Source organism: Athene noctua, chromosome 1 (assembly GCF_965140245.1).
Source record: "Athene noctua chromosome 1, bAthNoc1.hap1.1, whole genome shotgun sequence".
In the NCBI taxonomy this organism is placed as follows: Eukaryota; Metazoa; Chordata; class Aves; order Strigiformes; family Strigidae; genus Athene; species Athene noctua.
The window spans coordinates 123,588,414-123,612,548 of NC_134037.1; the positions used below are offsets into that span (position 1 = coordinate 123,588,414).

Sequence of the window (24,135 nt, forward strand, 5' to 3'; positions counted from 1 at the left end):
CTCTGCCTTCACCCTCTAACTTCCATCAAAAGAAAAAACGAGTATTGGTGGGGAGGGTAGCTAAGGGAGGGTCAAGTAAGTGATCTCGCAGTGATTCGATGGTGTGCATGGTTTGAGCATCAAGACTCAAGTGATTTGCCTTCTTTCAGGCACAGAAGTAGTATTGCCAGAAGCACAGGAAACATCATGTTTTTGGAATATAACACTTGTCTGCTTTCTTGCTTTCCCGTTATTAGCTTTTGCTTATGTGATGAAGTCATCATGTAACTTTTAGTCCACAGGGACTAAACACTTTCTAGTCTCTAAAAACATCTGCCAGCTAACACAGCCAGAGTCATAGACACTTTTGAAAGCATAGGGTGGATATTCAGTGGCATATGAGAGGGAGACACAGAGGCTGGGAATAGCTGTTTCTTGGAAACTAACAGCTGAAGGCAACTTTGGAAATTGAAAAGGTTTCAAGTAAGGTTACTCTTTTGGCTAGTGAGAGATGAAAAATTCGTTTATTAAAGCCGGTTCACCTAGTGAAATCCTAGCCATAGTGATTTAGTGGAATAAACTTGCAAAAGGACCTAGTTTAAAACCCATGAAAATAATTTCAGCTGTATGTTTGTTCTCTTTCGTTTACACTGACTTTGTGTGTGCTGGCCTGCAAAGCCTGACCAAAAAGTTGCGTACAAAAAGCATTAATATTCTGGATTTCCTTTGCTTTTGCGGTTTTGATTGCAGCTTAAGGCAGATTTTCCCATTCTGTTGGAACCTGATGTCTAAATTATGATGCAGGTTTCAAATGATGAGTGAGTTTAGGCTCGTTCAATTAAATTTAGCCATGGTATAAATGGATTCTATTTAAAGCTTTATTATACTACTGATTTTAGGCAACTATTTAATAAAGCTTAAAAAGAATTGGAACTTGCAGAGAATTTGCATTTTGGCATGGCAGGTTATTGGAGTGGAATAGTTGGGCTACTCTTCAGTTGTACCATTTGCCTGTTCAACCACTAAATCAATGCATCCTGTATGGAGAGCTCCAGCCAGGCAGTGATTGCAGGGAAGACCTTTGGAGTCGTGAAGAACGATTAAACGTTTACCACCAGCTTAGGCAACTGAAAATATCTTTTAACTACAAGCAAAACTCGGCACTGAACATCTGTCAAACCCTACACAATTTTAATTCTGTGCGCTTGGCCATCCCATGGATGGCTGAGTGTCTGCTGAAGAACAAAGCACCAGTGTGTACTACGTTAGAAAACTTGCTAAAGGGCCTCTGTTTTTTCCAGCAGACATTGAGCTGTAATCACCACCAAGTCCTTTTTATTATCAAAGTGTTTATACAAACTGGCAGTTCTTCACCTCGAAGCTGAACCATACTGTTTGTATTTTCCAGTTGAAGGAAAACATGAAATACAAGCAAACAACAGAGCATTAAAAAATAGCTGTGCTGTGAAGTGTGTGTCCACAACATGTAGCAAAAGATTGTCAGATCTGAGTATAACATGGTTGTTTTTTTCCTTGAGCTCTGAAGAAAAATTTTTGTCTGCCAGAGCAATTCAAATGTAGACCCACTGTTTACTAATGGTGTGGAAGAGACAGGGAGCTTGGTGAGAGAAATTCCCAGTCAGAGGCTGAACGAAGGATGGACCAAAGCTCAACGGCTGAAAGTGAATAAACAGGCTCAGTGGGGGAGGAGTGGCGGTAGGGCTGCTCCGGCACTTGGGATGTATCAGTTCAGGTGATTCAGCAAGGCAACAGCCTTTTCCTCCGCTGCGGAGGGTCCTGTTGTAGTGTTGGCCACGTGCCTTGGAAGAGTAGTCTGGGACTTACTAGCCCTTAGATATGAAGGGGCCCTCAGCACTACTGCCCTGCGATCTCCACAGTCCTAAGTCCTGGCTACGTGTTCAGTACTCAAGATTTTCTGTGTAGCTCTGAGGGCTAGAAGTTTTTAGTGTAAAAACCCTAAAATTCAAAGGCTGGGATTCTGGGATAAATGTGCCCAGATGCTTTGAGATTCTTCTGCTGTACACAGCTCCTGAGAGCTATTTCAGCATGCGGGAGAAAATGAGCTGTGGTGGGCTGGGTACGCACTTGGGCATCCCAAGCACCTCGCTGCTGAACTGCTGCCACTGGCACCCAACATTTGTGCTGTCGACAGAAGACCTCTGTTCCAACAGTGACTGCAGATCAGCATGTCTGCTCTGAATTTCTACTGTCCTGATGGCAGTAGTATTTGCGATTCCATCCTATTCTCCACAGAAACAAAATCACTTCAGGAGCCATACGGCCCCTGAAGCTACCGTGTCCCATAGCCGTGCCCTGGGGGATGAATGGGTTTGGTCTTTGCATAGCTGCTTGGTCACACATGCAGATGTACTGCAAGTCAAAAAGAACTGGATACAATGCCATTTTACTAGTTTTGCCACACTAAATAGAGAACTATTAAAAAACAGACCCTGATAAACAGAACTCTTTTAAAATTGTTATTAATTTTTATTATCAACTGTAATCAGTGATTCATCTTCTATTTACACAATGTTTAAAGCAGATGCTGAATTTTGGAGCCCCTTAGTGAAAATAATTACGTACACACCAGCCAATGTAGTCTGTTTTAAATGATTTATGAACAGGGATTATCTGAAATGTGCTATTGATTATTGCAGCAATTAATTTGTGCAGCTTTCTAAAGATAGTAAGGCCTTTGACTTCATTGATATATGTGAACATGAAGGACGAGCACATTTTAAGAAAAAAATGGGAGTGTCTCCATGGTTGATGTGACACCCCTCTGGTCTGACTTCTTCCAGAAATACAAACCACTGGTGACTCCTTGGAGGGAACCAGAGCTGTGAGGCTCAGTAGCACCAGGAGCTTTCAGCTGGTCACACAGAAATAAAATAAGAACCCAAGTGATTTGCCTGTTAAATGAGAAAGCCAGGACAGAGCTAAGAACAGAACAAATGTCTTCTGACTGCCTGGACTGTATGTGGCATTAATCATAAAAGAAATTTTTCTCCGTGTATCTCTGATAATGCTTTTCAGCTGTTAACTTCACTGTCTGCTTATCTAACACTGTCCTCATACTTCTTCCTGATAGGGCCTGTGCTGCTTATACTCACAACAGACAAAAAAAAAAACCAACAAACCACAACAAAAAACACAGGAATTAGATCACCCAGGTTCCTTACAGATCTTGGATCTGCAGAGGTGAAAGTCTCATGTAGTATCCCGGTGTGTTACTCAGCCTCCCCAGACTGGTTAATTTTAAAGTGATCATTTAGCACTAACCTGGAAACACACGACAGCCTTCAAAATCAAAACAATCTGTTTAGGCAGGTGGGAAATGAAACCAGTCCTAATGGCTGTAATGGTTTTCTGTGAAGGCCCCAGGCCTCATTTTGTCTCTGATAGCAATATAATCTTTTATAGCGTCTGTGAAGTTTCCTAATAAATAAACGTTCCTTGTTCCTGGTGGTTGAAGATGCTGTACAGGTGCATCATGAAAGTGCATTGACAGACTGTCGGTTTTCAATTCGAGACCTCTTGTCAAGATCATTTTACAAGATATTTCAAAGGAGTATACAAGAAATAAAAAAGCAATGTAGCTGCAGCAGGGATTTAGTAATAGATTCCCTTGCTGTCTGGGAACTGTTAGGGATAAGCTGCATCAGTTTTCCCACATTCTTTCAACTCCATCATTAGCAGTGCTTGCAAATGTGCCCTTAAGTTTGGCAAGTGGGGAGGGACTGAAGGAAGGTAAGAAGTATGAAGGACTGAGAAAGCAGCTGCTCCAGAAAATATTCTGGAGCTCCCATCATTCTTCACTTATTCTCTGTCTTGGTTGCTTTTCCAGAATTGGAAACTAATGGGATTAAAATAAGGAAGAGAGGAGGGAGATTGATTCCTCGCTTGGTAAAAATGCAGAGAAATTCCCTTTTTCCCTAGTTTGGTATTTTTACAAGTTCCCATTTCTGCTTAACTTCTCTGCGGGAAAGAGAAATGGTTCACTTCCCTGCAACTAACGTCTAACGTGACAAGAAGGGGAAACAAAATAGGAAGGCAATGAAGGGAGTTAAAATACCCATTTGATTATTGCAAAGTTAAACTGCAGTATCAGGTAAGAAATTCCTGCATGCAGGGTTGTTTCTTGGTGCCTTAAACCCTGCCATGGTGCAAGGCCCGCCTGGATCACCAACATTTAAAGTTATCCTCACAAAAATCTCTGTGAATTACTCTTCTTCCCCGGTTTATAGATGGACACATCACCCTCCCTTTTTCAGTGATGGGTGTGGCAAGGTGTGTTATTCTGTAATACAACCAGCATGGCAGATTCTCTCTCTCAGTTTTATTTCGTTGCCTTGTCACACAGTTATGAATAATGTGTTCCCACCCTTATATACTGTCCACACTCAGAACACTCAGAAATCCTAAGCTGTTTTTGTATTAGGAGCTTCTATAAATATCTGATCCCATGAGGCAGCAGAACTGTAGCTGACAGCAAGCATGAGCAACTCCTTAAACTCATCTTAAGGGAAAGTTTAAAAGTTGTGAATAATCCTGTTAAATGAAGGAAAAAAAGCAATTTATCTTAAAATATTTAAAGCAGATGCATCATTTGAGTAAGGAACCAATGTGTCTGAATTAGAAATGTCATAACTTCAAAGAAACTGAGTCAGTAGTTCAGAATGAAGTGACATGGCTTTTAAAGGAAAGCAAGCAACACGGAAATACAAATTGTGTACACCTAAAATTAAATACTGTGAAGTATAAACATTTGAAATAACATAGAAATAAGAAGAGTATCCCTCCCCATGCAAAAAAAAAAAAAATTCATCTATTACCTTTGGAAAACAAACCCTGTTTTCTTCAGAAGGGATGCTGGTGTTGCAGGAAGGACACACTTTTCCCTGCTAGATTGGCCTTGGAAGAGCCTTTGCCTGAGTTAATGCAGTAGAACAGAGTGAGCCCATGTTATTCTCTCCACATGCAATTCAAGCTCACTTTTTATTTATGGCAGCCTCTTTTATCTTTTACCATAAATACACGTTTCTAATAATACTGCAAATCAGCTTAGCTTAGACACTACACCAAGAATTACCTACCTAAAAAATAGGCATTGTATTAGTTTTAGTAACTGGAAACAAATGGTCTTTTGCTCATGGTACTTTGAGCAGATAACTGAAATGATGGTGCATATTGAGCATTTCCATTTGCTTACCTCACAGTATGGCAGAGAAGGCCCAAGGAGGCTTAGCCTGGGCTTGTCCTAGCCTTAGAGCGACTGCAAGAGATAACATAAGGCAGAGGGGACACTCTTTAACATGTGCCATTCCTGCCAGGACAGGTTAAAGACAAACTCCACATCCCCCCACAAAGTCTGAGCTCGAGCTTGGCTCTCACTGCTGTTAGAAATGTGCAGCTCATGTTGAACCCCACGGGGTCTTCTGATCACGTCCACCCTGAGCAAGCAGAGTGGCCCATCCACCTTGTCGCTGCAGCAGCCTTTGGTATAGGGTGGTTTTTGTGTCTCCCTCCGTTGTTCTTTGTAATGTTAAACAACCCCAACTCATTCAGTCTGTAATTAATGACAGTCCCTGCCCCAAGCAGCTTGGTAGTGGGCCCGATCAGCCTGATGTCATTACTTCACCATGACAATTTTCTAACTAACTCCATGTGATATTCCATCTGTCTGACACTGTTAAAAACTTTTTATATAGCCCTTATTATTGTAGTTGCTGAGCTCCCCACAAACATCACAGTGAGGAAGGGAAGTGCCGTTATCCCCACCGAGGCACAGACAGATCATGACCTGCCAAGATCACACAGCAAGTCTTATCAGAGAATTAAATGTAGGTCTCTAAAGTCCTTGGCCAGCTCTAGCTGCATGGTATGTTAATGTGGAGAATCAAGATGTTCCTGAAGTGGCAAGCAGATACGGAAAGTATGAAAATGTGTATGAGAATTTTATTATTTTTTAATAAAATATCGCTTTATTTTTAATAAAGGTAAGATTATGGGCATGATACCCCAGAAAAAAGTAAAGTACCACTTTTTGGTTTTTTGTTCCTGTCTGAAGTAATTTAATAGCAGCACAATTACACCTTGTTGTTAGTCAGACCTAACTGAGAATCCTCATGCACCAAGAAGTTTGCAGTAAAATTCTGTTTGATAAGTGTTCAGTTAAAGCACTAGCATATGGGTAAGGAACCTAAAGTTAGCTAAGTGGCCCTCGATTTTTTTCCCCAGAGCTTGCTGCTGTGTGTTTTGCTTTCTACGTTATATCTAATAAGGAATGTGTTAATGGGTGGCCCACCAAAGGCATCTGAAAGTCTTGCCTGGTCTTCAACAGAGAGGAGCATTCTTGGTTTAGCCTTGACTGTCAGGAGCACATACATTTTTAGCACTACACACATACACAAATTCAGAATGAACTTTGTGTATCTGTGCTGTAGATGGATGTAGAAAAGTACCCTTTTGGCACTTTCAAAGTGTAACCATTCTGATCATGAAAATACCAAGACGTTAATTCTGCTGAATCTGGTTTTGCTCTTTACAGATGCAGTGCAGCAAGAATGGGAGAGGAGAATTACCTTAGTTTTTGCTTGAGATGATGTCACTTAGTCCCAGATTAACTCTTAAATCTTGGTTTATTTAACTCACTGAATATTTTCCTGTAATGTGCACAGATTATAGTGTAAAATCTTTTCAAATGTCAATTGAGGACCTTCTAAGCAAATAAACACAAAATAAAAGAAAAGGCAATGGAACTGTTATCAATCTAAGAGCCTAACAAAAGGTATGCTAGCTTAATTTGAGCCAGGGGAGCTGGATGGAGATTGCGTTTAACCAGAAATGCTGGCAAAAATATGCTTCAGTAGAGCCAGAACCACATGTGGCCATTCCACTTTAATTGCGCTTGTTTTAAAAGATAGGTCTTTAACATTTACCCTCTCCGTGCTTGCTGTCTCTTTATGAACTGAAAATAAAAGCTCCCCAGGCAGTGATACTAAGACCTCAAGCCTAAAATTTTTTCAGCTGAGTCAAAAGCAAAACCTGTGCTGAATCTGCCCCATGCTTTTTTTTTTTTTTTTTTTTTTTTTTTTTTTGTTGTAGCCATAAGAAGATTTGACTTCTCTGCTGTTTTGGTTTTGGTTTTGTTTTTTTTTTTCCCTGGGTCCCCAGGCCAGTTCTAACCCAGGGAGCGAGTGTTTTGATACGGAATGTATCTCCTCAGTGAGGTCAAAGGCAGTGGCAGCAGTGCTACTGGTTCGAAGGCAGCCTGCTGTAATATACTACAAAACCCGAAACTACGCTCAACAATAACAAAAGCATTAACCGCTGACCCACAACTTGGTGAAATTCAATCCCACCATTAGGCAAACATGAAAATGAGATCCCAGAGGAAGCAAGGTTCAGATGTTCAAGACCAGAGGAACTGGGTGAGGAACACAGGCAACGAGATGGAAGCTGTTGCAAACTGAGTGAAGGGAGGGAAAGGTTGCCAGTTCAGCAGTAGGATCTTCTAATACCATAAATTTCAACATGCACTTAGCAGTCAGTGTTCTTGCTCTACTTTGGAACAAAGCAAACTAAACTCGTGTATAATAAAGCTACCTTTGGCCATTTTAGGGACACATTTAATTTGCTTCAGAGCTTCATGTTTCTGGATTTGCTTTAAGTTGGACACTTGTGTCAATGTGTCGGTGCTTACCGCAGGGCTGGAATGTTACAGGAACCTGGAAGAGCTGAGCACCCGAGTCTGACTCAGTTTTTGTCTCATGTCAGATGGTTACAAGTATGTTCCAGTGATGCTGAACTCATGAGCACCCTAGAAAATACCAGTCATAAATCCTGCGTGTTTCAGTACTGAGCCATGGGTCTGCGTAGGACTTTCCGTACACCCTCGGTGGCCACCAGTGGCAGGGAGCTGAAGATGGGGGTGCTGGCAGGACTGCACCCTCTCTCAGTTGTTATTACAGTGCGTTGCTTTTTTCCCCAGAACACACTCACTGCAGATGACCGTTCACCTGAAGACAGCTTCACCCTGAACCCCGAGGACAGAAGAGAATACCCTGATCTCCAGGCTGCCCACCGGCCCTTCCCTAAGCAGCGATTCAGGCAGGAAAATGGGCACACGTCTTTGCAAAGAGATGGACCCAGATCTTTTCTGCTGGATCTCCCAAACTTCCCTGACCTGTCAAAAGCAGATATCAATGGGCAGAATCCCAACATTCAGGTACAAATTTACGTTAACATGTGATCTTTTTCTGAGCCTCACAAAACTATTTTACTGAACCAAGATGACTTTCAGCCTGGCTTCCATGACACACAGTCAGAACATCCTGTCTCTTTACTAATAGCACCAAGAGAGAATGAATATAATGTAATATGATAGATATAAAAATATATATAAAAATATATATAATATGTAATGTACTTTTTGTCTTAAGTGAATGCACAGATTTCAACTTTTTTCTGAACTTTTCTTTTGATTGCATAAGTGTGGTTATCATATTTATGATACCAAAGCCATCTTTGCTATTGCCATTTTGGAACATACTATCTTTGTGGATATTAAATAGATATTTCAAATTCTGTTTTCAGTTCTCTGTTGCAAAATTTGTTTGTGAACAGATTCTCTTTTGGTATGCTGTTATAAAATGCAGCCATCCCTGAAGGTTATAAGAGAACAAGTCTTTAAGTTTCAGCTCAAAATGTGGTCTTCTGTATGGAATTGAGACTTACAGTTAATTTCTGCAGCAGCTGCTTGGAGTAAAAAAAAGTTGTCTGCAAGAAACTTTGTTATATGTTATTCGTCAAACTGTTCTTGGGTTTGGAATGGCCTCTTATAAGCCACTTGCATCTTGAAACTTCAAGGATTAGAAAGAGGAAAAAATGAGTGATTTGTTTTTAATTCAGAGCCTTAAAGCAAAATTGGCATTAATAAGCAGTCTTTTTTAACCAAAACAATAAATTGAAATGTTGTTCTGCCTAAGATGTGCTTATAAAAACAATACACTAATAGAACTGGTTTTCTGGTTAAATTAATTCCTGGCTTCTTATAGTCCCCCAGCCCACAAAATTGCCATCCTTTTCATATGTCTGAGAAGTACGTATGTAAAGATATAATAGATCTGTTGGTGAGAGACCAACATGATCGGGCGAGAACAAGCTGTCTCCAAGCTGACACCCCATTACGTCATAGATGGCTTGCGAAGCCCAACAGATTTGGATCAAGTGCGGGTCCAATACTTGATGGGCCAAGGTAGTAAACGTGTTCCACATGTGGTGACTGTACACATCCCTCACGCTAGGAGAAGCCTTCCAGAAAGCCTTAGGAAGGGAAGGTAGGGAAGCTACAGGGGCCCCAGATTGTGGCATGAGGTAAATAGCGTCACGTCATTGTTTGAACAGTATGTAAACTGCAGAGGAGGACAGAAGGAAACAAAAAAAATCTCTGATTGGTAATAGCATTTAATGTTTAGACCCAGGGAACAGATAAATGAGATGGAAACATTTCCCTGGCTTGTCTTTACAGTAACTGCTTCTGTTGTGACCTCTTTTTCCACCATCTGATCTTGGAAATGTGTCAGCCAACTATGTCAGCAGTTTTGCTGGACTCTGAGAACTGGGAATCCTGGTCCTGTAAACTGGAAAACATTGGGTAACATAATGCCAGGGCTCTTGTGCAGAAGGATCAGCTCTTTCAGAAACAGGCTTTCTAAGGTCTGCATTATATTTACTCTGCTTACCTAGGTGCATAAATAGGGAGATACAAAGCTTCTTTAAGTTCCTGGTTGACAGTCCCGCAGCAGGTCAGGCCTCATGGAGATAAAACTCCCATTAAATCATTAAAGAGTCAATGAAAGTTTATTTCTTTGCCTAAAGGTTGTAAAAGGTGGCCTACTCTTTCGGGAAAAACAGGGTTATGGTGACTTCTTGCTTAATAAACAGTACCGTACAAATCTGAATGGAAATCATGGCACTTGTTGAGTTGCAAATTTCTCGTCAGCTGTTTGGCAGGTGAGAGCAGAATCATATTGTTTTTATTTTTTGCATAATGGCTCCAGGCTCTGTAGGTGACAAACGTGGGAGCGTTAATTCAAAAGTCCTAGGACAGCGAGGTTGGAAAGGAGAAGAAAGCCTCTGTGTGTTGATCTAGCACAATGGCCACATTTGCTTCTCAAAGACCCACAACTTCTTTTCCCTTCTGTTAGTACAAACCTGTATGGACCAAAAATAAGGGAAATCATACCTGGAAATTTTAAAAACCTAATAAACAGGCCTGAAAAAGCAGTTCAAAAAGATACTCCAGTCCGTTCTTTTTATGGCCATTTCTTCTCTGATTTCCTGTGAGGCGGCAACTGCTGTATCATGTGTCGTGTGCTTATCTGGGGAGGAGGCGATGGATGTCAGAACACCATCAGAGGAGTTCAGAAAATTAACATCTCCCCAGGTACTGCTGTATTTATCAGGTGGTAATCAAATATTAGTGGACTGTCTTCTAGAAAAACCTCGGAAGCAACAGTCAGAGCTGCAGTAATTGAAATGCAATTTGACTTTCTGCATGCAAGACCAGGAGGACACTTACTGGTCCTTCTGTGGTGTTTCAGCCTTGTAAAATCTCCCATCAAGTCAAGTGGCATTTTACACTTTAGCATTGCTTCCACACTGGTTGGTTGAGAGTAACTGCAGTAGCTGCCGTTGAGCGAAGGCTGGCTGTTTGGTTTGGAGTACTTTGTTCTCTTTGTTTTTGTCATTTTAACAATTCCATCAATGCCTGGAAGACTTCTGAATGAGAAGGTGATTACAAAAACTGATGACGCATTTTCTTTGGATTTCCTTTCACAAGTGGAAAATCCCTTTTGGGTAGGTTTGCACTCGTTTGATGAACTAGCTGAGGGATGCCTATGCAGACCTTGTAATTGAGCAGGGTTATTATTCAGATTAAAACAGAATTGTTCTTACCCCTGAGTAACAGAATGCAGTCACATGGGAGGTATATAGGAGCCTGCTTATTTTCCATTTCTGATGGATTTTTCTCATCCGTTCCAACTGGCCTTTTACAACCTCTCGGCTCTTCTCTGCAGCTGATCCTCTGTACAGAGCCAGATGCTTCAACTTGCAATTGAGCTCTTGCTCTTGTCCCTCCCCTTTTCTTTTTACTCCTGGTTTCCCAGGCTTATGTAGTGTAACAGGTAGTGCGCTGCTCTCTGTTGTCCCACTGCTTTGCTGCTTTCCTGGCAGTGCTCGACACCATGAGCAGAAAAGGGAAACCTCCTTACTCTTTGTCGGACAAGAGCATTTTGTTGATATTAATGCTCTTCCGATAACTTGAATCTTGATCAAGCTTCACCAACCAGTGTACCTGAAATACAGCTGGTTGAGTTCCAGTTGCGATGGAAGTGTTAAACATTTCAGATGAGGTGACAGGTTACAATTAGAAACTGTGCAGAGTTGGGTAGGATTCCTGTCCTAAAAACATGTTGGTGTGCCCTGGAAAACCGAAGTGAATCAGTATATGATTAAATCTGTTGTGATTATTATCCTCGCTTTGAGTGGCAGGATTTTTCATAGCTGCTAGGAGTGGTTTTAAGCCAGAAGGAGTTAATGGTGCCTGCTTGGTGAGCCATATCCACCAGTCACGCCACTCCAGTGCTGCTGTGTTAGCTTTATTTATTCTCTGATATCTATTCAGTTTCTACCTACTCTTAAAAAAAATCTACACAGAACCACTTTAGGAACACACACAACTACAGAGAAACAAGGCTGTATGATCTGCTTTTAAAAAAGAACTGCAGACTTAAACCAGCTCTTCTCTGGGCTCATTCACAGCCATTTCCCTCAGCTCTATCTATATCATGTGTCACTTTTAACACATTTTATTAGATGTATTTTTAGGTAGCATTTCTATTTGTCACTTGAAGCTGCTGGTTTCACTGCACTGGAAAGCAACACCCTCTTGGTATTGTCACAAAAGACTCAACTCAGTCTCAAAAGTACCTGTAAGACTGAGCTCATGCCTAATCTAGCACAGTAAGAACTGGAGGGCTCCAGTAGTGCTTATTTCTTGTAATGCCTTTAAGACTTAATAGTTTAAGGTAGTAGTAAAGCAGTTGTCCCTAGCTGCAGCCCTGGAAGCACAGCGTAGCCTTGCCAGGAACTAACTAGTCCTTCTAGCAAACTGGAGAGACTAGTCCGTGCAGAGCAGGCTGCCAGAGGGCCCTGGTTAAACCACTTCAATACCCAGGCTGTTACTACCTCTGAGCAGATTTCTTAATGTCACGGTATAACAAGAACTCACTGCTGAGTGCAGAATTCATAGCTGGGTTTCAGACCAGATTTTTGATTCTGGGGTTCAGTTGGGCTCATCAGAGAGTGCAGATAAGGTTGACATCATTAAATACAAATTTCAGGTTTCAAGTCACATTGTCGTCTTTGCCACCAGCAAATTTTGAGGGTCCTTCCCTTTTCATCAAGTCCAGAAAACTGAAGTGAACTGTCATGACATAACCAGAGGTAAATTGGTGTCACTACTGATACCATTTCAACTGAAGTTGTTATGTGGCATAATCCTAAATTTTCTATTTCAGTGTCTTATAATGAACTCATTTCTGTTCTGCTGCGATGGTTCCCTCATTGCTGACTTGCACATATCCACATTTACGGAATGGCAAGTGCTGCATCGGAAATTTGCATCAGTTGCATGAGGGAAGCAGAGGATAGAAATGTCATAGACTCCACTGCTTGCACAATATTGCAAATGCAGCTCTTCCTGAAACATAATCTTCCAGTTGCTTAGGGCAATGTTTACACCATTAAAGTGAATTCCACAACTTTGTCTCAGTAAACAGGATGAAGCACACAGAACTTTTTGTGCACTCCCAACAGGCAGGGATAATATTTATCTTCTGTATATTTTTGGCCAGGGGAAAATTGGATGTTGGTGTCCCAAGACATCTGTGCTTGATACATTTGTTTCATTAGAAATTGACTGCAAATTTGTTGTTTTAATGTACCTATGCCAATTGTCTTTAACAATTTTTAGAGGAACATCCTTATTTATAGCTCACGCAACCATAAAAGAAGCGGCTTCATTTTAGGTTTGAATACTTGTGGAGATGATTGTGGATTTATACAAGAACCATATTACCACAGACATTTTGGGAAGCTTGAGAAAAAAATAAATAATCTTTACAGTTTTGATAATCACTGGAAGAAGAATTCAGAGAAAATGAAGTCTTTAAAACACTCTCCAAGATAGAAATACTAAACCAGGTCTTTTTTTTTTTTTTTTTTTTGAGAGAGAGAGAGAGAGAGAAGATGTTTTTGTTGGAGTAAATATACAGCACAAAAGCTTTTCCAGAACTGCTTTAAATGCCCATTTTTAATGACTCTAGTTCTAGATCTGATTTATTTTTTCCTTTTTATAAACAATCCCCAGTATAGAAGCTGATCAAACAAGATACATATTTGTGTATCCTGTATATGTATAGTCATGTGCTAATGTTAAATCTAGATGTAAGTACTGGGAAGAATTCAGTGAATACTGATTTTTTAAAATTTTAGACTGTGATAATTGCTCGCCCAATGCAGCAGCCTCTTCACACACCTCTGCCCTAATTTTTGGGTCATACCGTGGGGGTATTACAAGGATTACTCGTTGATTTCCTCCTGCCTCTGGAAGGCCCATTAGAGTTAAACGGGGCTGGGCAGAGCATATCTGAGTCCCCAAAACCAAACAGAACTAGGGTCGACCAAAGCTGCCTTTTTTTAATTTCCAAGAGCGGTAGTTCAGACAATCCCGGGATTCTTTGTAGAATTCCTTTCACTCTATGGTTTTTGTGCCACAAATTAAACAAACAACTTGGTAATCAAAGCTTAAAACAGCAGAGAAGAATATAGGCGTGTGTCAGACTACCACACTGGATTTTCTTTTTGTTGTGTTCGTTTTTTTAAATTGACTGTGTGTTGGAAAACTCATTTTAAAAGCCTTTGTAATAAGCCTCTTTTGTAGCAAAAGAAAGACTGAGGAAGGCTATCTGATTGCACAGACCTGGCTTGAAAGTAAGTTAGTGGCAGTGCTGTTGGAGGGCGGAAGAGGCCTTATGACCCTGGATGTTTGTGCATTACACTTGCCTCTCTTCCCTGGTGTAGCACATAGCTCGACAGAAGTTTCTCTGTCCCTACAAACCCACTTTTGCTTAAACTGACTTGGCATCCTGAATAAATACTTTAAATCAGATCCCTATGGTTCTTCAAACTGTACCTGGCTGAAATAATGCAAGTTCATGCTGCTTCACTACAGCTTACCAAAGCAAATGGAATGATTATCAAGTGCCCCCTGCTTTTTTTTTTTTTTTTTTTTTTTGGGGGGGGGTGTGGGGGGTGCTTTGGGTTTGGGGTGTTTTTCACTTTGCCGTGTCATTGCTTACCAGAGTTAATGTGGTCTTAAAAATACTTGCTACTAAAGTACTAGAATCATGCTAATTTTCACATGGGCAGTACTAAAACCCCGCGACTGGCCAGCCATGCACAGCGTTAGCTGCTCGGTAACACTGTTTCTTTTCACTTATTGTGAAAACTCTGTTTTGCTTGGATAGATGTGACAGTTTTGAATCCCTGAACCAACCCTGATGTTTTCAAACTTAAGAAATCCATTTTAATTCTTGGTCTGTAGAAACTGAGGTTTAATGAAGTAATCATTCCAATTCCATATTTAGTCTGGGAGTAAAATATCTCCTGTGTAAAGATGTTATTAGGCTGACAACTGCACCCTCCCTCGCTCTTGCTCTTTCTCCCAGTGGAACTTCTTAGGAGCCTCAAAGTTGTTTCATTTCAATGGTTTGGTCTATGGTCAAATGTAAAGCATGAAATAGATGCAAAATCTCCTTTCTCCAAAAAAAGATGCATGGGCATTGTCTGGTCTGGGCAGCTGTGTCTGCAACTACGAAGCTGTGGCAGCAGTTCTGGTTTGCTCCCTCTGTCACACTCCTCTGTGGATCACAGGTAGCTGAAGAAACACGGACACTCTTTCTTTCTCTTGTGTGTCTTGTGATTTTACTAATAACAGCTGCAGGAAACAAAACTTTTTATCCATAACACAAATCCATAGAGACATGTAAATTACTTTTAGCATAATAGTACATTATTCTGGTTTTCCTGGGTTTACACATTTTTCATGGAGTACTGTCTTGAAAGACTGCTTTGGAAATCTATAAAACACGAAGAATACCTCTGTACCTATAAGACATCACAGTTACATCTGATAGTCACTTCTGTATCACGGCTGTTTACCCAGTCTCGCATAATCCCTGAACCACATCTGCATGAAGCATCAAATCATTTTATGATTTATCTGTGGCCATGCTACACTTGTGTGACTCACAGATCCAAGGGTTCTGATGGCTAGTTCCTATTTCTACCTAAACAGGCACCTGTATACACGCACAGCATCACAGAAGAGAAGCAATCAGGGATTCTTCCTATGCAGAATTGTATTTATATGTATGACGTCTGTGAGGGAATTGAGCAGCAAACTTTGAGTCTTGGCTCTGGGCTTCTGTAGAAGCTGTACAGAGGTTGTATATCATTGCACTCTCCAGCACAGAAAAAGAGCCTACTTCAGAGGGCTCAGCAGCAAGTGACCTACTCAGTCGCAGTTGAAAGAGCTGCTGGCTCTCATCACTGCAGAGTGTGGTTTCACGGAGCGGTGACAGCCCACGCCACTGTGTGATGGAAACGTAGTGCTGCGAGGAGGCTGTGTGAGGGGCTGGGCTCAGCTGCTGCTGGAGGGCAAGGCAAACACAAGCCCGGCAGAGACCCCGGGCTCCGTGTCTTCTACCTTCGCACTCATGAGCTTCCTTAGCCCTGTCTTGAGTCAGTCCAAGTCCTTGAAAGGGGCTGTGCATGCTGGTGTGCTTCATGCTTGCCTCAAATTCAGCCTCAGCATAATCAAAGTAATGGATTTGGTTTTCTTGTTCTTGGTCGTATACCTTCGGGTTTAAACATCTTTCCCGCATCAGGCAGAAAATTCTGCTGCAAAGGTTTTAGGCACAGCATGGGTTGTTATTTTGTACAGGAATTTTCCTAGCCTTTGTTCCAAGGTCTGATTCAGCAGAGGTAGCAGAAGGAATCACTCAGCCGCTGCATATCTCTGGGCTCAGTAATCCACATATGGTTTACAACATGCGAACCCTACAGCATTACACAGCCCCTTTGCAGGGCAACACCAGTCATTTGTCTTTGCCATATAGAAAGTTTCCCACTGACGAGAAGGAGATACTGACAGGCAGGCTGGTCTGTTTTGCATCCCCCAGGTTACCATTGAAGTGGTGGATGGCCCCGACACTGAGACAGACAAGGAGCTGCAGAAAGAGAGCAGCAAGCCTAGCTGGCCAGTCCCATCACCTGACTGGAGAAACTGGTGGCAGAGGTCCTCCACCTTGACTCGCATGAGCAGCGGTGACCAGGACTACAAGTATGACAGCACTACTGAGGACAGCAACTTCCTAAACCCTCTCGGTGGGTGGGATAGTCATGCACCCAGTCACCGGACATTTGAATCCAAGGAGCAGCCAGAGTATGGTAAGTTTGCGTTCCAGGCCTCTTATGGGCATCTTGGGATTGTAAAAACGAGTTTGGGGGAAATGAGAATAGTGAGGCATCGCTGAAAGTAGGCCAAGCAAAATAGAATTTTTCAACATGTGGCTTTAGTTCATCAGCTTTTAAATACAAATCTGTTCAGATGCACAAGCTGTACTGTGGTAGCTGCATTCCACTAGTAAGTCTATAATCTTGAAAATCATACCAGTTATCCCATAAGAGGACCTTTTTTTAGTCCTAAGTGTACTTTTTTTAAAAGCAAAGGAAACAAGGTTTCACATTTATTTTTAGAATAAGGATAAGTACAAATTTAGAATCGTGTGGTGGTTTGGGAACCAAAATATAATGATCGGATAAATAAGCAAGGTCTAAAACGTGGTAGTATTTGGTGGATACACAAATAAGATGAATGATCTTGGTGCATGTTTGGGGAGTGGCATATGCAGCAGGAACATTGTGTATTTGCGTGTGTAATTCTCTTCCAGATGTGTCATGGCGAAAACAATTGTTTTCAGCTTGTTGTATGAAACAGTTGCAGAAACTAGAAACAGAGAGGAGCTACAGTTATTCACTGCCCCAACGGGCTGCAACTATCCACATGGGAATGACTCGATGGGGGGCCAACTAATATGTGCTCACAGATAGCTCAGAGCCTCTCAGATTTAAGTTGTATGTAAATACAGAAGGGTTTTAGTTAGAGCAGGGTTTCAGAGCCACAGTAGTTTTACCCTGGCACTTCTGTTGCATTCTCTAGATACTGGAGAGTGGCTGGCATGCACTGATTCAGTCTTACTTTTCCCGTTTTGGTTAAGTCCTAGAGGCTTAACAGTTGAGACAGACTTTTCGTGGAGTGGTGTATTTAAACACATAAATATGCATTAGTTTTTGTGGCCAGAAGATTAAAGTCTATCTCTTTTTTTTTGCACCTGCATTTATTTGTGGGCACACTTCATGGCCAAAAATTCATAAATTACGTAGTAATTCATTTAGGTAAAATAAAATTGCTTTCACAAATAATTGTGGTGGAAAAAAAAAAGAATAAGAATTACAAATATAAAAATAGGAAGAACAGGTTGAACTCCAGCTGAAAATTTGATGTGATGTATTTAATAGTAGATACTGTGTGTTTCATGGTGCAGTATAAACACTAGGTAGGTGGGCCTAAAAATTATCCTACAGCTCTGTGCCTTACACCAGAGCACCCTACTAGTTGGAAAAGATTCCTGGCCTTCTGACTAACCTAAAATGTCCTGTGCCATTGGCCTTGGCCAAGAGGATGTAGCAGCAGGTCCTGCCCATATGGGGCTTTTCTGCCCGTTCTGCTCATTGACCCGTTCACAGCTCTATCTCCTTTGTCCTGCCCCTGCCAAAAAGTACCACACAGCTCTGCCTGCCCTTCTTGGGCCTCCCAGGCTGGAGTCTTTGACAAGCATTGCACCTGCTCACCCTCCCTCTTCCTCGCCAGCCATGCGGAGAAAGAAATTCAGAGTTGGAAAAGAGCTGGGAAGGAGCACAGTGCCAGGGAGAGCGGGCAGCTCACATTTTCCTGAGATGTTTTATGCCTCTTCAGACTGCTGTAGTGCCCGCCTGTTGGCAAACCCCAGAATCATGGGTCTTTGCACACAGACAGCAGCCACATCACACCATGGACACCCGGTTCAAGTGTGGTGGCTTCCTGATAGGCAGCAGTGTACAGAAAGGAGGAAAAGCACATAAGGTCCTTGTCACGAGGAACTTGCATCTAGGCAGCTTGCTACAAATGAGATATATAACCTTCCCATACTCCTGGCAATAAATGTTTAATAGCACCCCACAGAGTTGTCGTCAGTCATTACATATGGTACAAATCAAGTTACGTGTTCGACTAACCAGCTCAGGAAGCCCACAGACAGCACGGAGGGAGCAGGGGGGGAGCGGGAATCGCGTGTAGCACAGAGGCCAGTGCAGGCAGGGATCTGTCCCTGTGTCTTGGCTGTACATACACATTCAGCCTATAGCTATAGAGCAGGGCTGGCTCAGTCACTAAACCCCATTTTGCGTTGCTACCCACGCCAGTTTAACCCAAATGAGCAAAGGCTGCAGGTTATGACCACAGGATCAGTTAAGTATCTGCTGTAGGTTGCAGAGAAATCCATTAAGCCAGACATTAGGCCAATGGCATCCTGGCTTGCATCAGCAATAGCGTGGCCAGCAGGGACAGGGAAGGGATCTTACCCCTGTACTCGGCACTGGTGAGGCCGCACCTCGATTCCTGTGTTCAGTTTTGTGCCCCTCACTACAAAAAGGCCATTGAATGACTCGAGCGTGACCAGAGAAGGGCAGCGGAGCTGGTGCAGGGTCTGGAGCACAGGTCTGATGGGGAGCGGCTGAGGGAACTGGGGGGGTTTAGTCTGGAGGAGGCTGAGGGGAGACCTCATCGCCCTCTACAGCTACCTGAAAGGAGGGTGAAGAGAGCTGGGGATGAATCTCTTGAACCAAGGAACAAGTGACAGGACAAGAGGGAATGGCCTCAAGCTGCACCAGGGCAGGGTTAGACTGGCTATTAGGAAGCATTTCTTTGCAGAAGGGGTTGTTGGGCATTGGAATGGACTGACATAGCGCTTAGGGATATGGGGGAGTTGAGAAATGCCAATGTTAGGTTAATAATTGGACTAGGTGATCTTCAAGATCTTTTCCAACCCAGATGATTCTGTGATTCTGTGATTGACATTCCCTAGTGAGAGCCAACACTCAGCTGGGGAGACTGATGGGAAGGTAAGAGGACTGGGGTTGGTCACAGACTCCATTCAGTGGCCTTCCTAAGGCGGGCTGCACAGCAAATAACTCCGCATACAAAGGAGGCTGGTTCTGAGAGGGTTAGATACAGGCAGTGGCACTGAGCCACAGTGGCGCAGGCTTGGTATCGTTTGCCCTTGGATACCTACCGGAAGACAATATAATCATGTTTCATTTTCAGAAGGTTCCTGCTAGTAAACAGTCAGATTTGATGTTATTTAAGAATTCAGATGGAATGCTAAATTGCATGTTGTTCTGGGTGCAAGGTGCCTATGTGGGTCCCTATATTCTTTTAATACCTTTTTCCTGTTCAAGGGACTGAAAAACAGTCACGTGAAAAACACGGGACGCTCAGACTCCCATAGTCCAACATTCATTGTGTGCTAAAAATTGAGTATTGTTGTGCTATTGATGTGTGTTTTGGAAAGAAGAAAAAGAAAACCTCATTTATCCTGTGCCTGATTAGTCTGTGGTCAGAAAAGATATTCCTATATGCAGGAAAATTATGCAAATAGATGTGTACTGTTAGTTCATGACCCAGCCTTGCAGCTGAGGATTCTCAGCTGCCAAAAGGTCAAAAGAGAAAGGAAATATTTTTTCAAATAATGTTGCGTGCATTTCCCCGAGGAGCATCAAGTGTGAAAACCATTTAAACAGCAGGCTTATGCCTGGCATTTAGCCCAAGCTTCAGGTAGAGACATCTGGATTCCATTCTTGTTTTGCCTTCTTAATAAAAAACACTACACAGTAGTTTTGGGTAGTAGGCGTTTTGTTTCTTCATTTCCTTCCTCATCTTTGTTCTTACACAGATTATATTGATGGCGAGGGAGACTGGAGCCCATGGTCCCTTTGTAGTGTCACCTGCGGGAGCGGCAATCAGAAGCGGACGAGGTCCTGCGGATATGCCTGCACCGCCACCGAGTCCCGGACCTGCGACAGGCCCAACTGCCCAGGTGTGACCATGTCACTGGAGCACAGGAATGATGGGGAGCGGCTGAGGGAACTGGGGGGGTTTAGTCTGGAGAAGAGGAGGCTGAGGGGAGACCTCATCGCCCTCTACAGCTACCTGAAAGGAGGGTGCAGAGAGGGGGAATGAGTCTCTTTAACTAAGGAACAAGCAATAGGACAAGAAGGAATGGCCTCAAGCTGCACCAGGGCAGGGTTAGACTGGCTCTTAGGAAGCATTTCTTTGCAGAAGGGGTTGTGGGGGTCGGAATGGTCTGTCCAGGGCAGGGGTGGAGTCCCCATCCCTGGAGGGGTTGAAGAGTCGGGTTGACCCAGCTCTGAGGGATCTGGTGGAGTTGGGAACGGTCAGTGTGAGGTTAATGGTTGGAATAGATGATCTTCAAGGTCTTTTTCCGACTGAGATGATTCTGTGATTCTGTTCACGTGAACTGCTGTCAGAGAGGAGCGGGAGCAGGCAGCCAAGGGCAGAGAGGGGAACCCTCCCATGCACAAAGCCCAGGGCCCGCTTGTTCCCTGGCTAGGTGGGACTTGTGGTGGGAAGAAACTCACTGGTTTTCCGGGCCATTTATGAAATGGCAGGTTCTTGGCTAGTAATGATATGCTGCTAGATGCAGTCTACTATCTCCTGGAACTTAAAAGACATGTACAGCCTTTTTTTAGGTTATGGCTGTCATTTTTGTCAACAGTAGTTTTTGTATTCCGAAGGGTGTAATCTACTCTTTTGAAACAAATTTGTATTTTTCAGAATTTCAGAACAGCTGTGCTGACTGCTGCCTCAGTGAGCTCCTATTTTGCTGTGCAGTGAATGGGCATGCCTGTGTTGTGAACAAATAGTTCCCCCCCATTATCTGTCTTTTAAGTTTGTGCCTAATGTATACAGAGTTGTTTTAAGATTGCATGTGTGTTAATATGAAAAAAACTACTTTAAATAGCTGCTTAGCGTTTTGCTCCAGAGATACTGGTTTCGTTGGGCATTACGCTACAAAATATCCTCTCCTAGACAGTCAGTGTTAAGGTGGAAATGTCACCTCTGTTTCATTACATGTTGCTTGATAACCGGGGAATTATAAAACAGCAGGTTTGTTCCTGCAACAGCTGCACACAATGGGATGAAGGAACATATAATTTTGGATTGAATGTATTCAAAAAATATGGCCAAGGAGCCTTACCTTATCTCCTGCCCCTCTACAGGCACTGACATTTAAATGCCAGTAACAGAGGTGTCCTTACCATCATGCACTTTTTGCTTTGGTGAAAGCAGGGCTGAGCACTAAAACCTACATCGTAAAAATTTAAACCTGCTATGGAAAACTTTCCCATGATGTCCTTTAAATACTGCTGTGCATTTGGATTTAGGCAAGTTTGTAAGGCAGTGATGCAGTAGCTGCCACAACGCATGGGATATGTGCAACTGCATTACTTCCCCAAATCAAAGTAAAAACACATGCCGTGGTGGTATGCATTTCACTGAGTTTACTTAATGACTCAGAAAGGCAGAAATTCTTAAACTGGAGGTCAGGTTGTGTTTTGGTGGGAAGTGAAATGTCAGTAGTGCTGGAAAGAAGACATAGGAGCTTCGGTGAGAGAGTTGGAGGGAAGCTTCTCACTTGCAGAGCGATGCATGCATCCATTGCAAGGTAATGGCTGCTAGGCAGCTCAGAACAATGTTTCTGGATGCTGTCATACCTCCTAAACTCTCAATAATAAGGGGTTAATTCCAGAAGAAGGCGTGTAGCCCCCAGTTACAGTCTCCAGTATTTATTACCAGCTAGCATCAAACAGTGGCAAACTTGAAAGAATATATTATGTCATATAACAGACCCCCAGCGACCAGCCAACAAAATATATTCACTCTCTGAGGCTGTGCTGACATTTTTAAAATTACAAGGGCAAAGCTCAGCTTCTGCTGTTTATAATTCCAGCAGTGAATTACTGCCTTGTAATGGGTTCTTGGGTATCTATTATTCTGCATCTACTGCTGGAGTTAAGGCACAACCCTATGATAATTTTATTGAAAAGTGGCCTGAGGCTGTTTTGAAGCTTTGCAAGCCACTATTATGCCCCAGTTCAGGCAATCAGGAGAAAGCTCACTGGCAAGAGGATAGATGGTGGACAGACTTCTTTATTAACCATATAGTTATTGCATATTAAAGAGCTTTCTGCCCTCTTTGGAGGTCTTTAATTCAATGGGGAGGCAAAAAACCCCAAACCTGTTCCAATGATTCTTTGAAGAGATGTTTAAAACAGGCTAAATGGTACAGAAACCTGAAGGAAACAGTAGACTGGTATGTAGGCCAAACTAAAGCAGCAGCAAAAGGATCTTTACTTTAGCAAGATCAATTAATAATTTTTCTGGCTATCGTGTTTCTCTCTACTGATAGCAAATGCTTAACTGGAGGTTGTTGGAAGATCCTGATATTTTAAGATCCTGAAATGTTATTTGATTGTTGTAGGTAGGGGTGATTGGTGAGGTTAGTTCTCTCTCACCTACTTACACCTTCCAACCTCCTAGCACTGGGAAAGACAAACAAGCTCCAGTCTTCTTGGCATCATTCTAATAGCATCATTCTTCCTTGTACATCCTGAGAAACAGTTGCCCTTATACAGATATGAACTTATTCACCCGTCTTCAGGCATTCTCTCTGTTTTAGAAAGTGGCACAGAGGCTGTCTCCTTTAGACATCACGTTTTACCCAGGGCTTTAGAGCTTCCCTTGGGACATTTGGTTTTATCTTGTCAGTCCCTTGTGATACGTGCTCTGGAGGAGATGCTGGTCACATACAGCTCCTGCCCAAATTACTGGGAGATGCTAGAAAGCCTTGCATCGGGAAGAGGGACAAAACTGATTCCCTCACTGCTCATCCTGCACTGGGTTCATAACCGGCCAATCTGCTGCTTAAATATAATCTAACTCTAAAACTTGAAAACCTTTGACCTTTGGGCTAAGCTAACACTTTATCTTCCCTAACACCACAGATTCCTTAGTCGTTATACCTTTAAATGACCACCACCCCCACCCCCTCCCCAGCAGCACCTTCAGATGAGTTCCCTGCCAAACAAAAGCACCAGGAAGAACTGGGGAAGGAGGGGATGGTCCGGAGGCAGTTGACTGCATTGTGTTTTAGTAGGAAAGCACCACCACCACTAACACCTGTTTGTTTTAGGGATTGAAGATACCTTCCGGACAGCTGCCACAGAAGTGAGTTTACTTGCAGGAAGTGAAGACTTCAATGCTACCAAACTGTTTGAAGTTGGTAAGCAGCATAGCCAATCTTTCAGTGATAGAGACTTCCTCAGATTTTTCTGTTTAGAGTCTCGCTGCGGGACCAAGATTTTGAGTTTACCATTAAAAACAAACGTCAGTAATAATGGCCATTTATTATCTTGCTTAAATTTACGATCTGAACCTTAGCTTGCATCTGTCATAGAATCTTTCTCCTCTGAAGTCAGAGCAAATTTCTATCCTTCTTTCATTATGAAAAGGTGATTCTAGTTCAGAAAAGGACTGTAAGGCTCCACACTAATGGAGGGGGGAAAATCAAACACTGTTTAGCGTTTTGCTGAAATAGTCTTGAATGGAAGATGCTATAAAAGTGTTTTAGGTACAGCTGCCACATTAAAAAAAAATGACAACGACTTTTATGAGCATGCATAGCTTTTATAACTGTGCGTGCTGCACACAGGGGCCTGCCAAAGCAATTCTGTAGGGCCTGACTTGGTACTGATCTAGCTAAAACCCAGCCCAACCGCTGTAATGTTCTGATTTCATCCCTTCAATGAAAGCACAGCGTGGCC

General features: G+C 42.5%; 1 protein-coding gene across 1 annotated transcript in view; it reads left to right on the forward strand.

Annotated features, from left to right (window-relative positions):
* The window catches only part of ISM1 (isthmin 1), a 42,490-nt gene that overhangs the window by 15,213 nt on the left and 3,142 nt on the right, over nucleotides 1-24,135 (forward strand). The window contains exons 3-6 of the mRNA XM_074927088.1: nucleotides 7,994-8,230; nucleotides 16,314-16,581; nucleotides 20,184-20,327; nucleotides 23,505-23,594. Of these exons, the coding sequence (XP_074783189.1) occupies nucleotides 7,994-8,230; nucleotides 16,314-16,581; nucleotides 20,184-20,327; nucleotides 23,505-23,594 (739 nt within the window). The remainder of the gene's footprint in view (nucleotides 1-7,993; nucleotides 8,231-16,313; nucleotides 16,582-20,183; nucleotides 20,328-23,504; nucleotides 23,595-24,135) is intronic.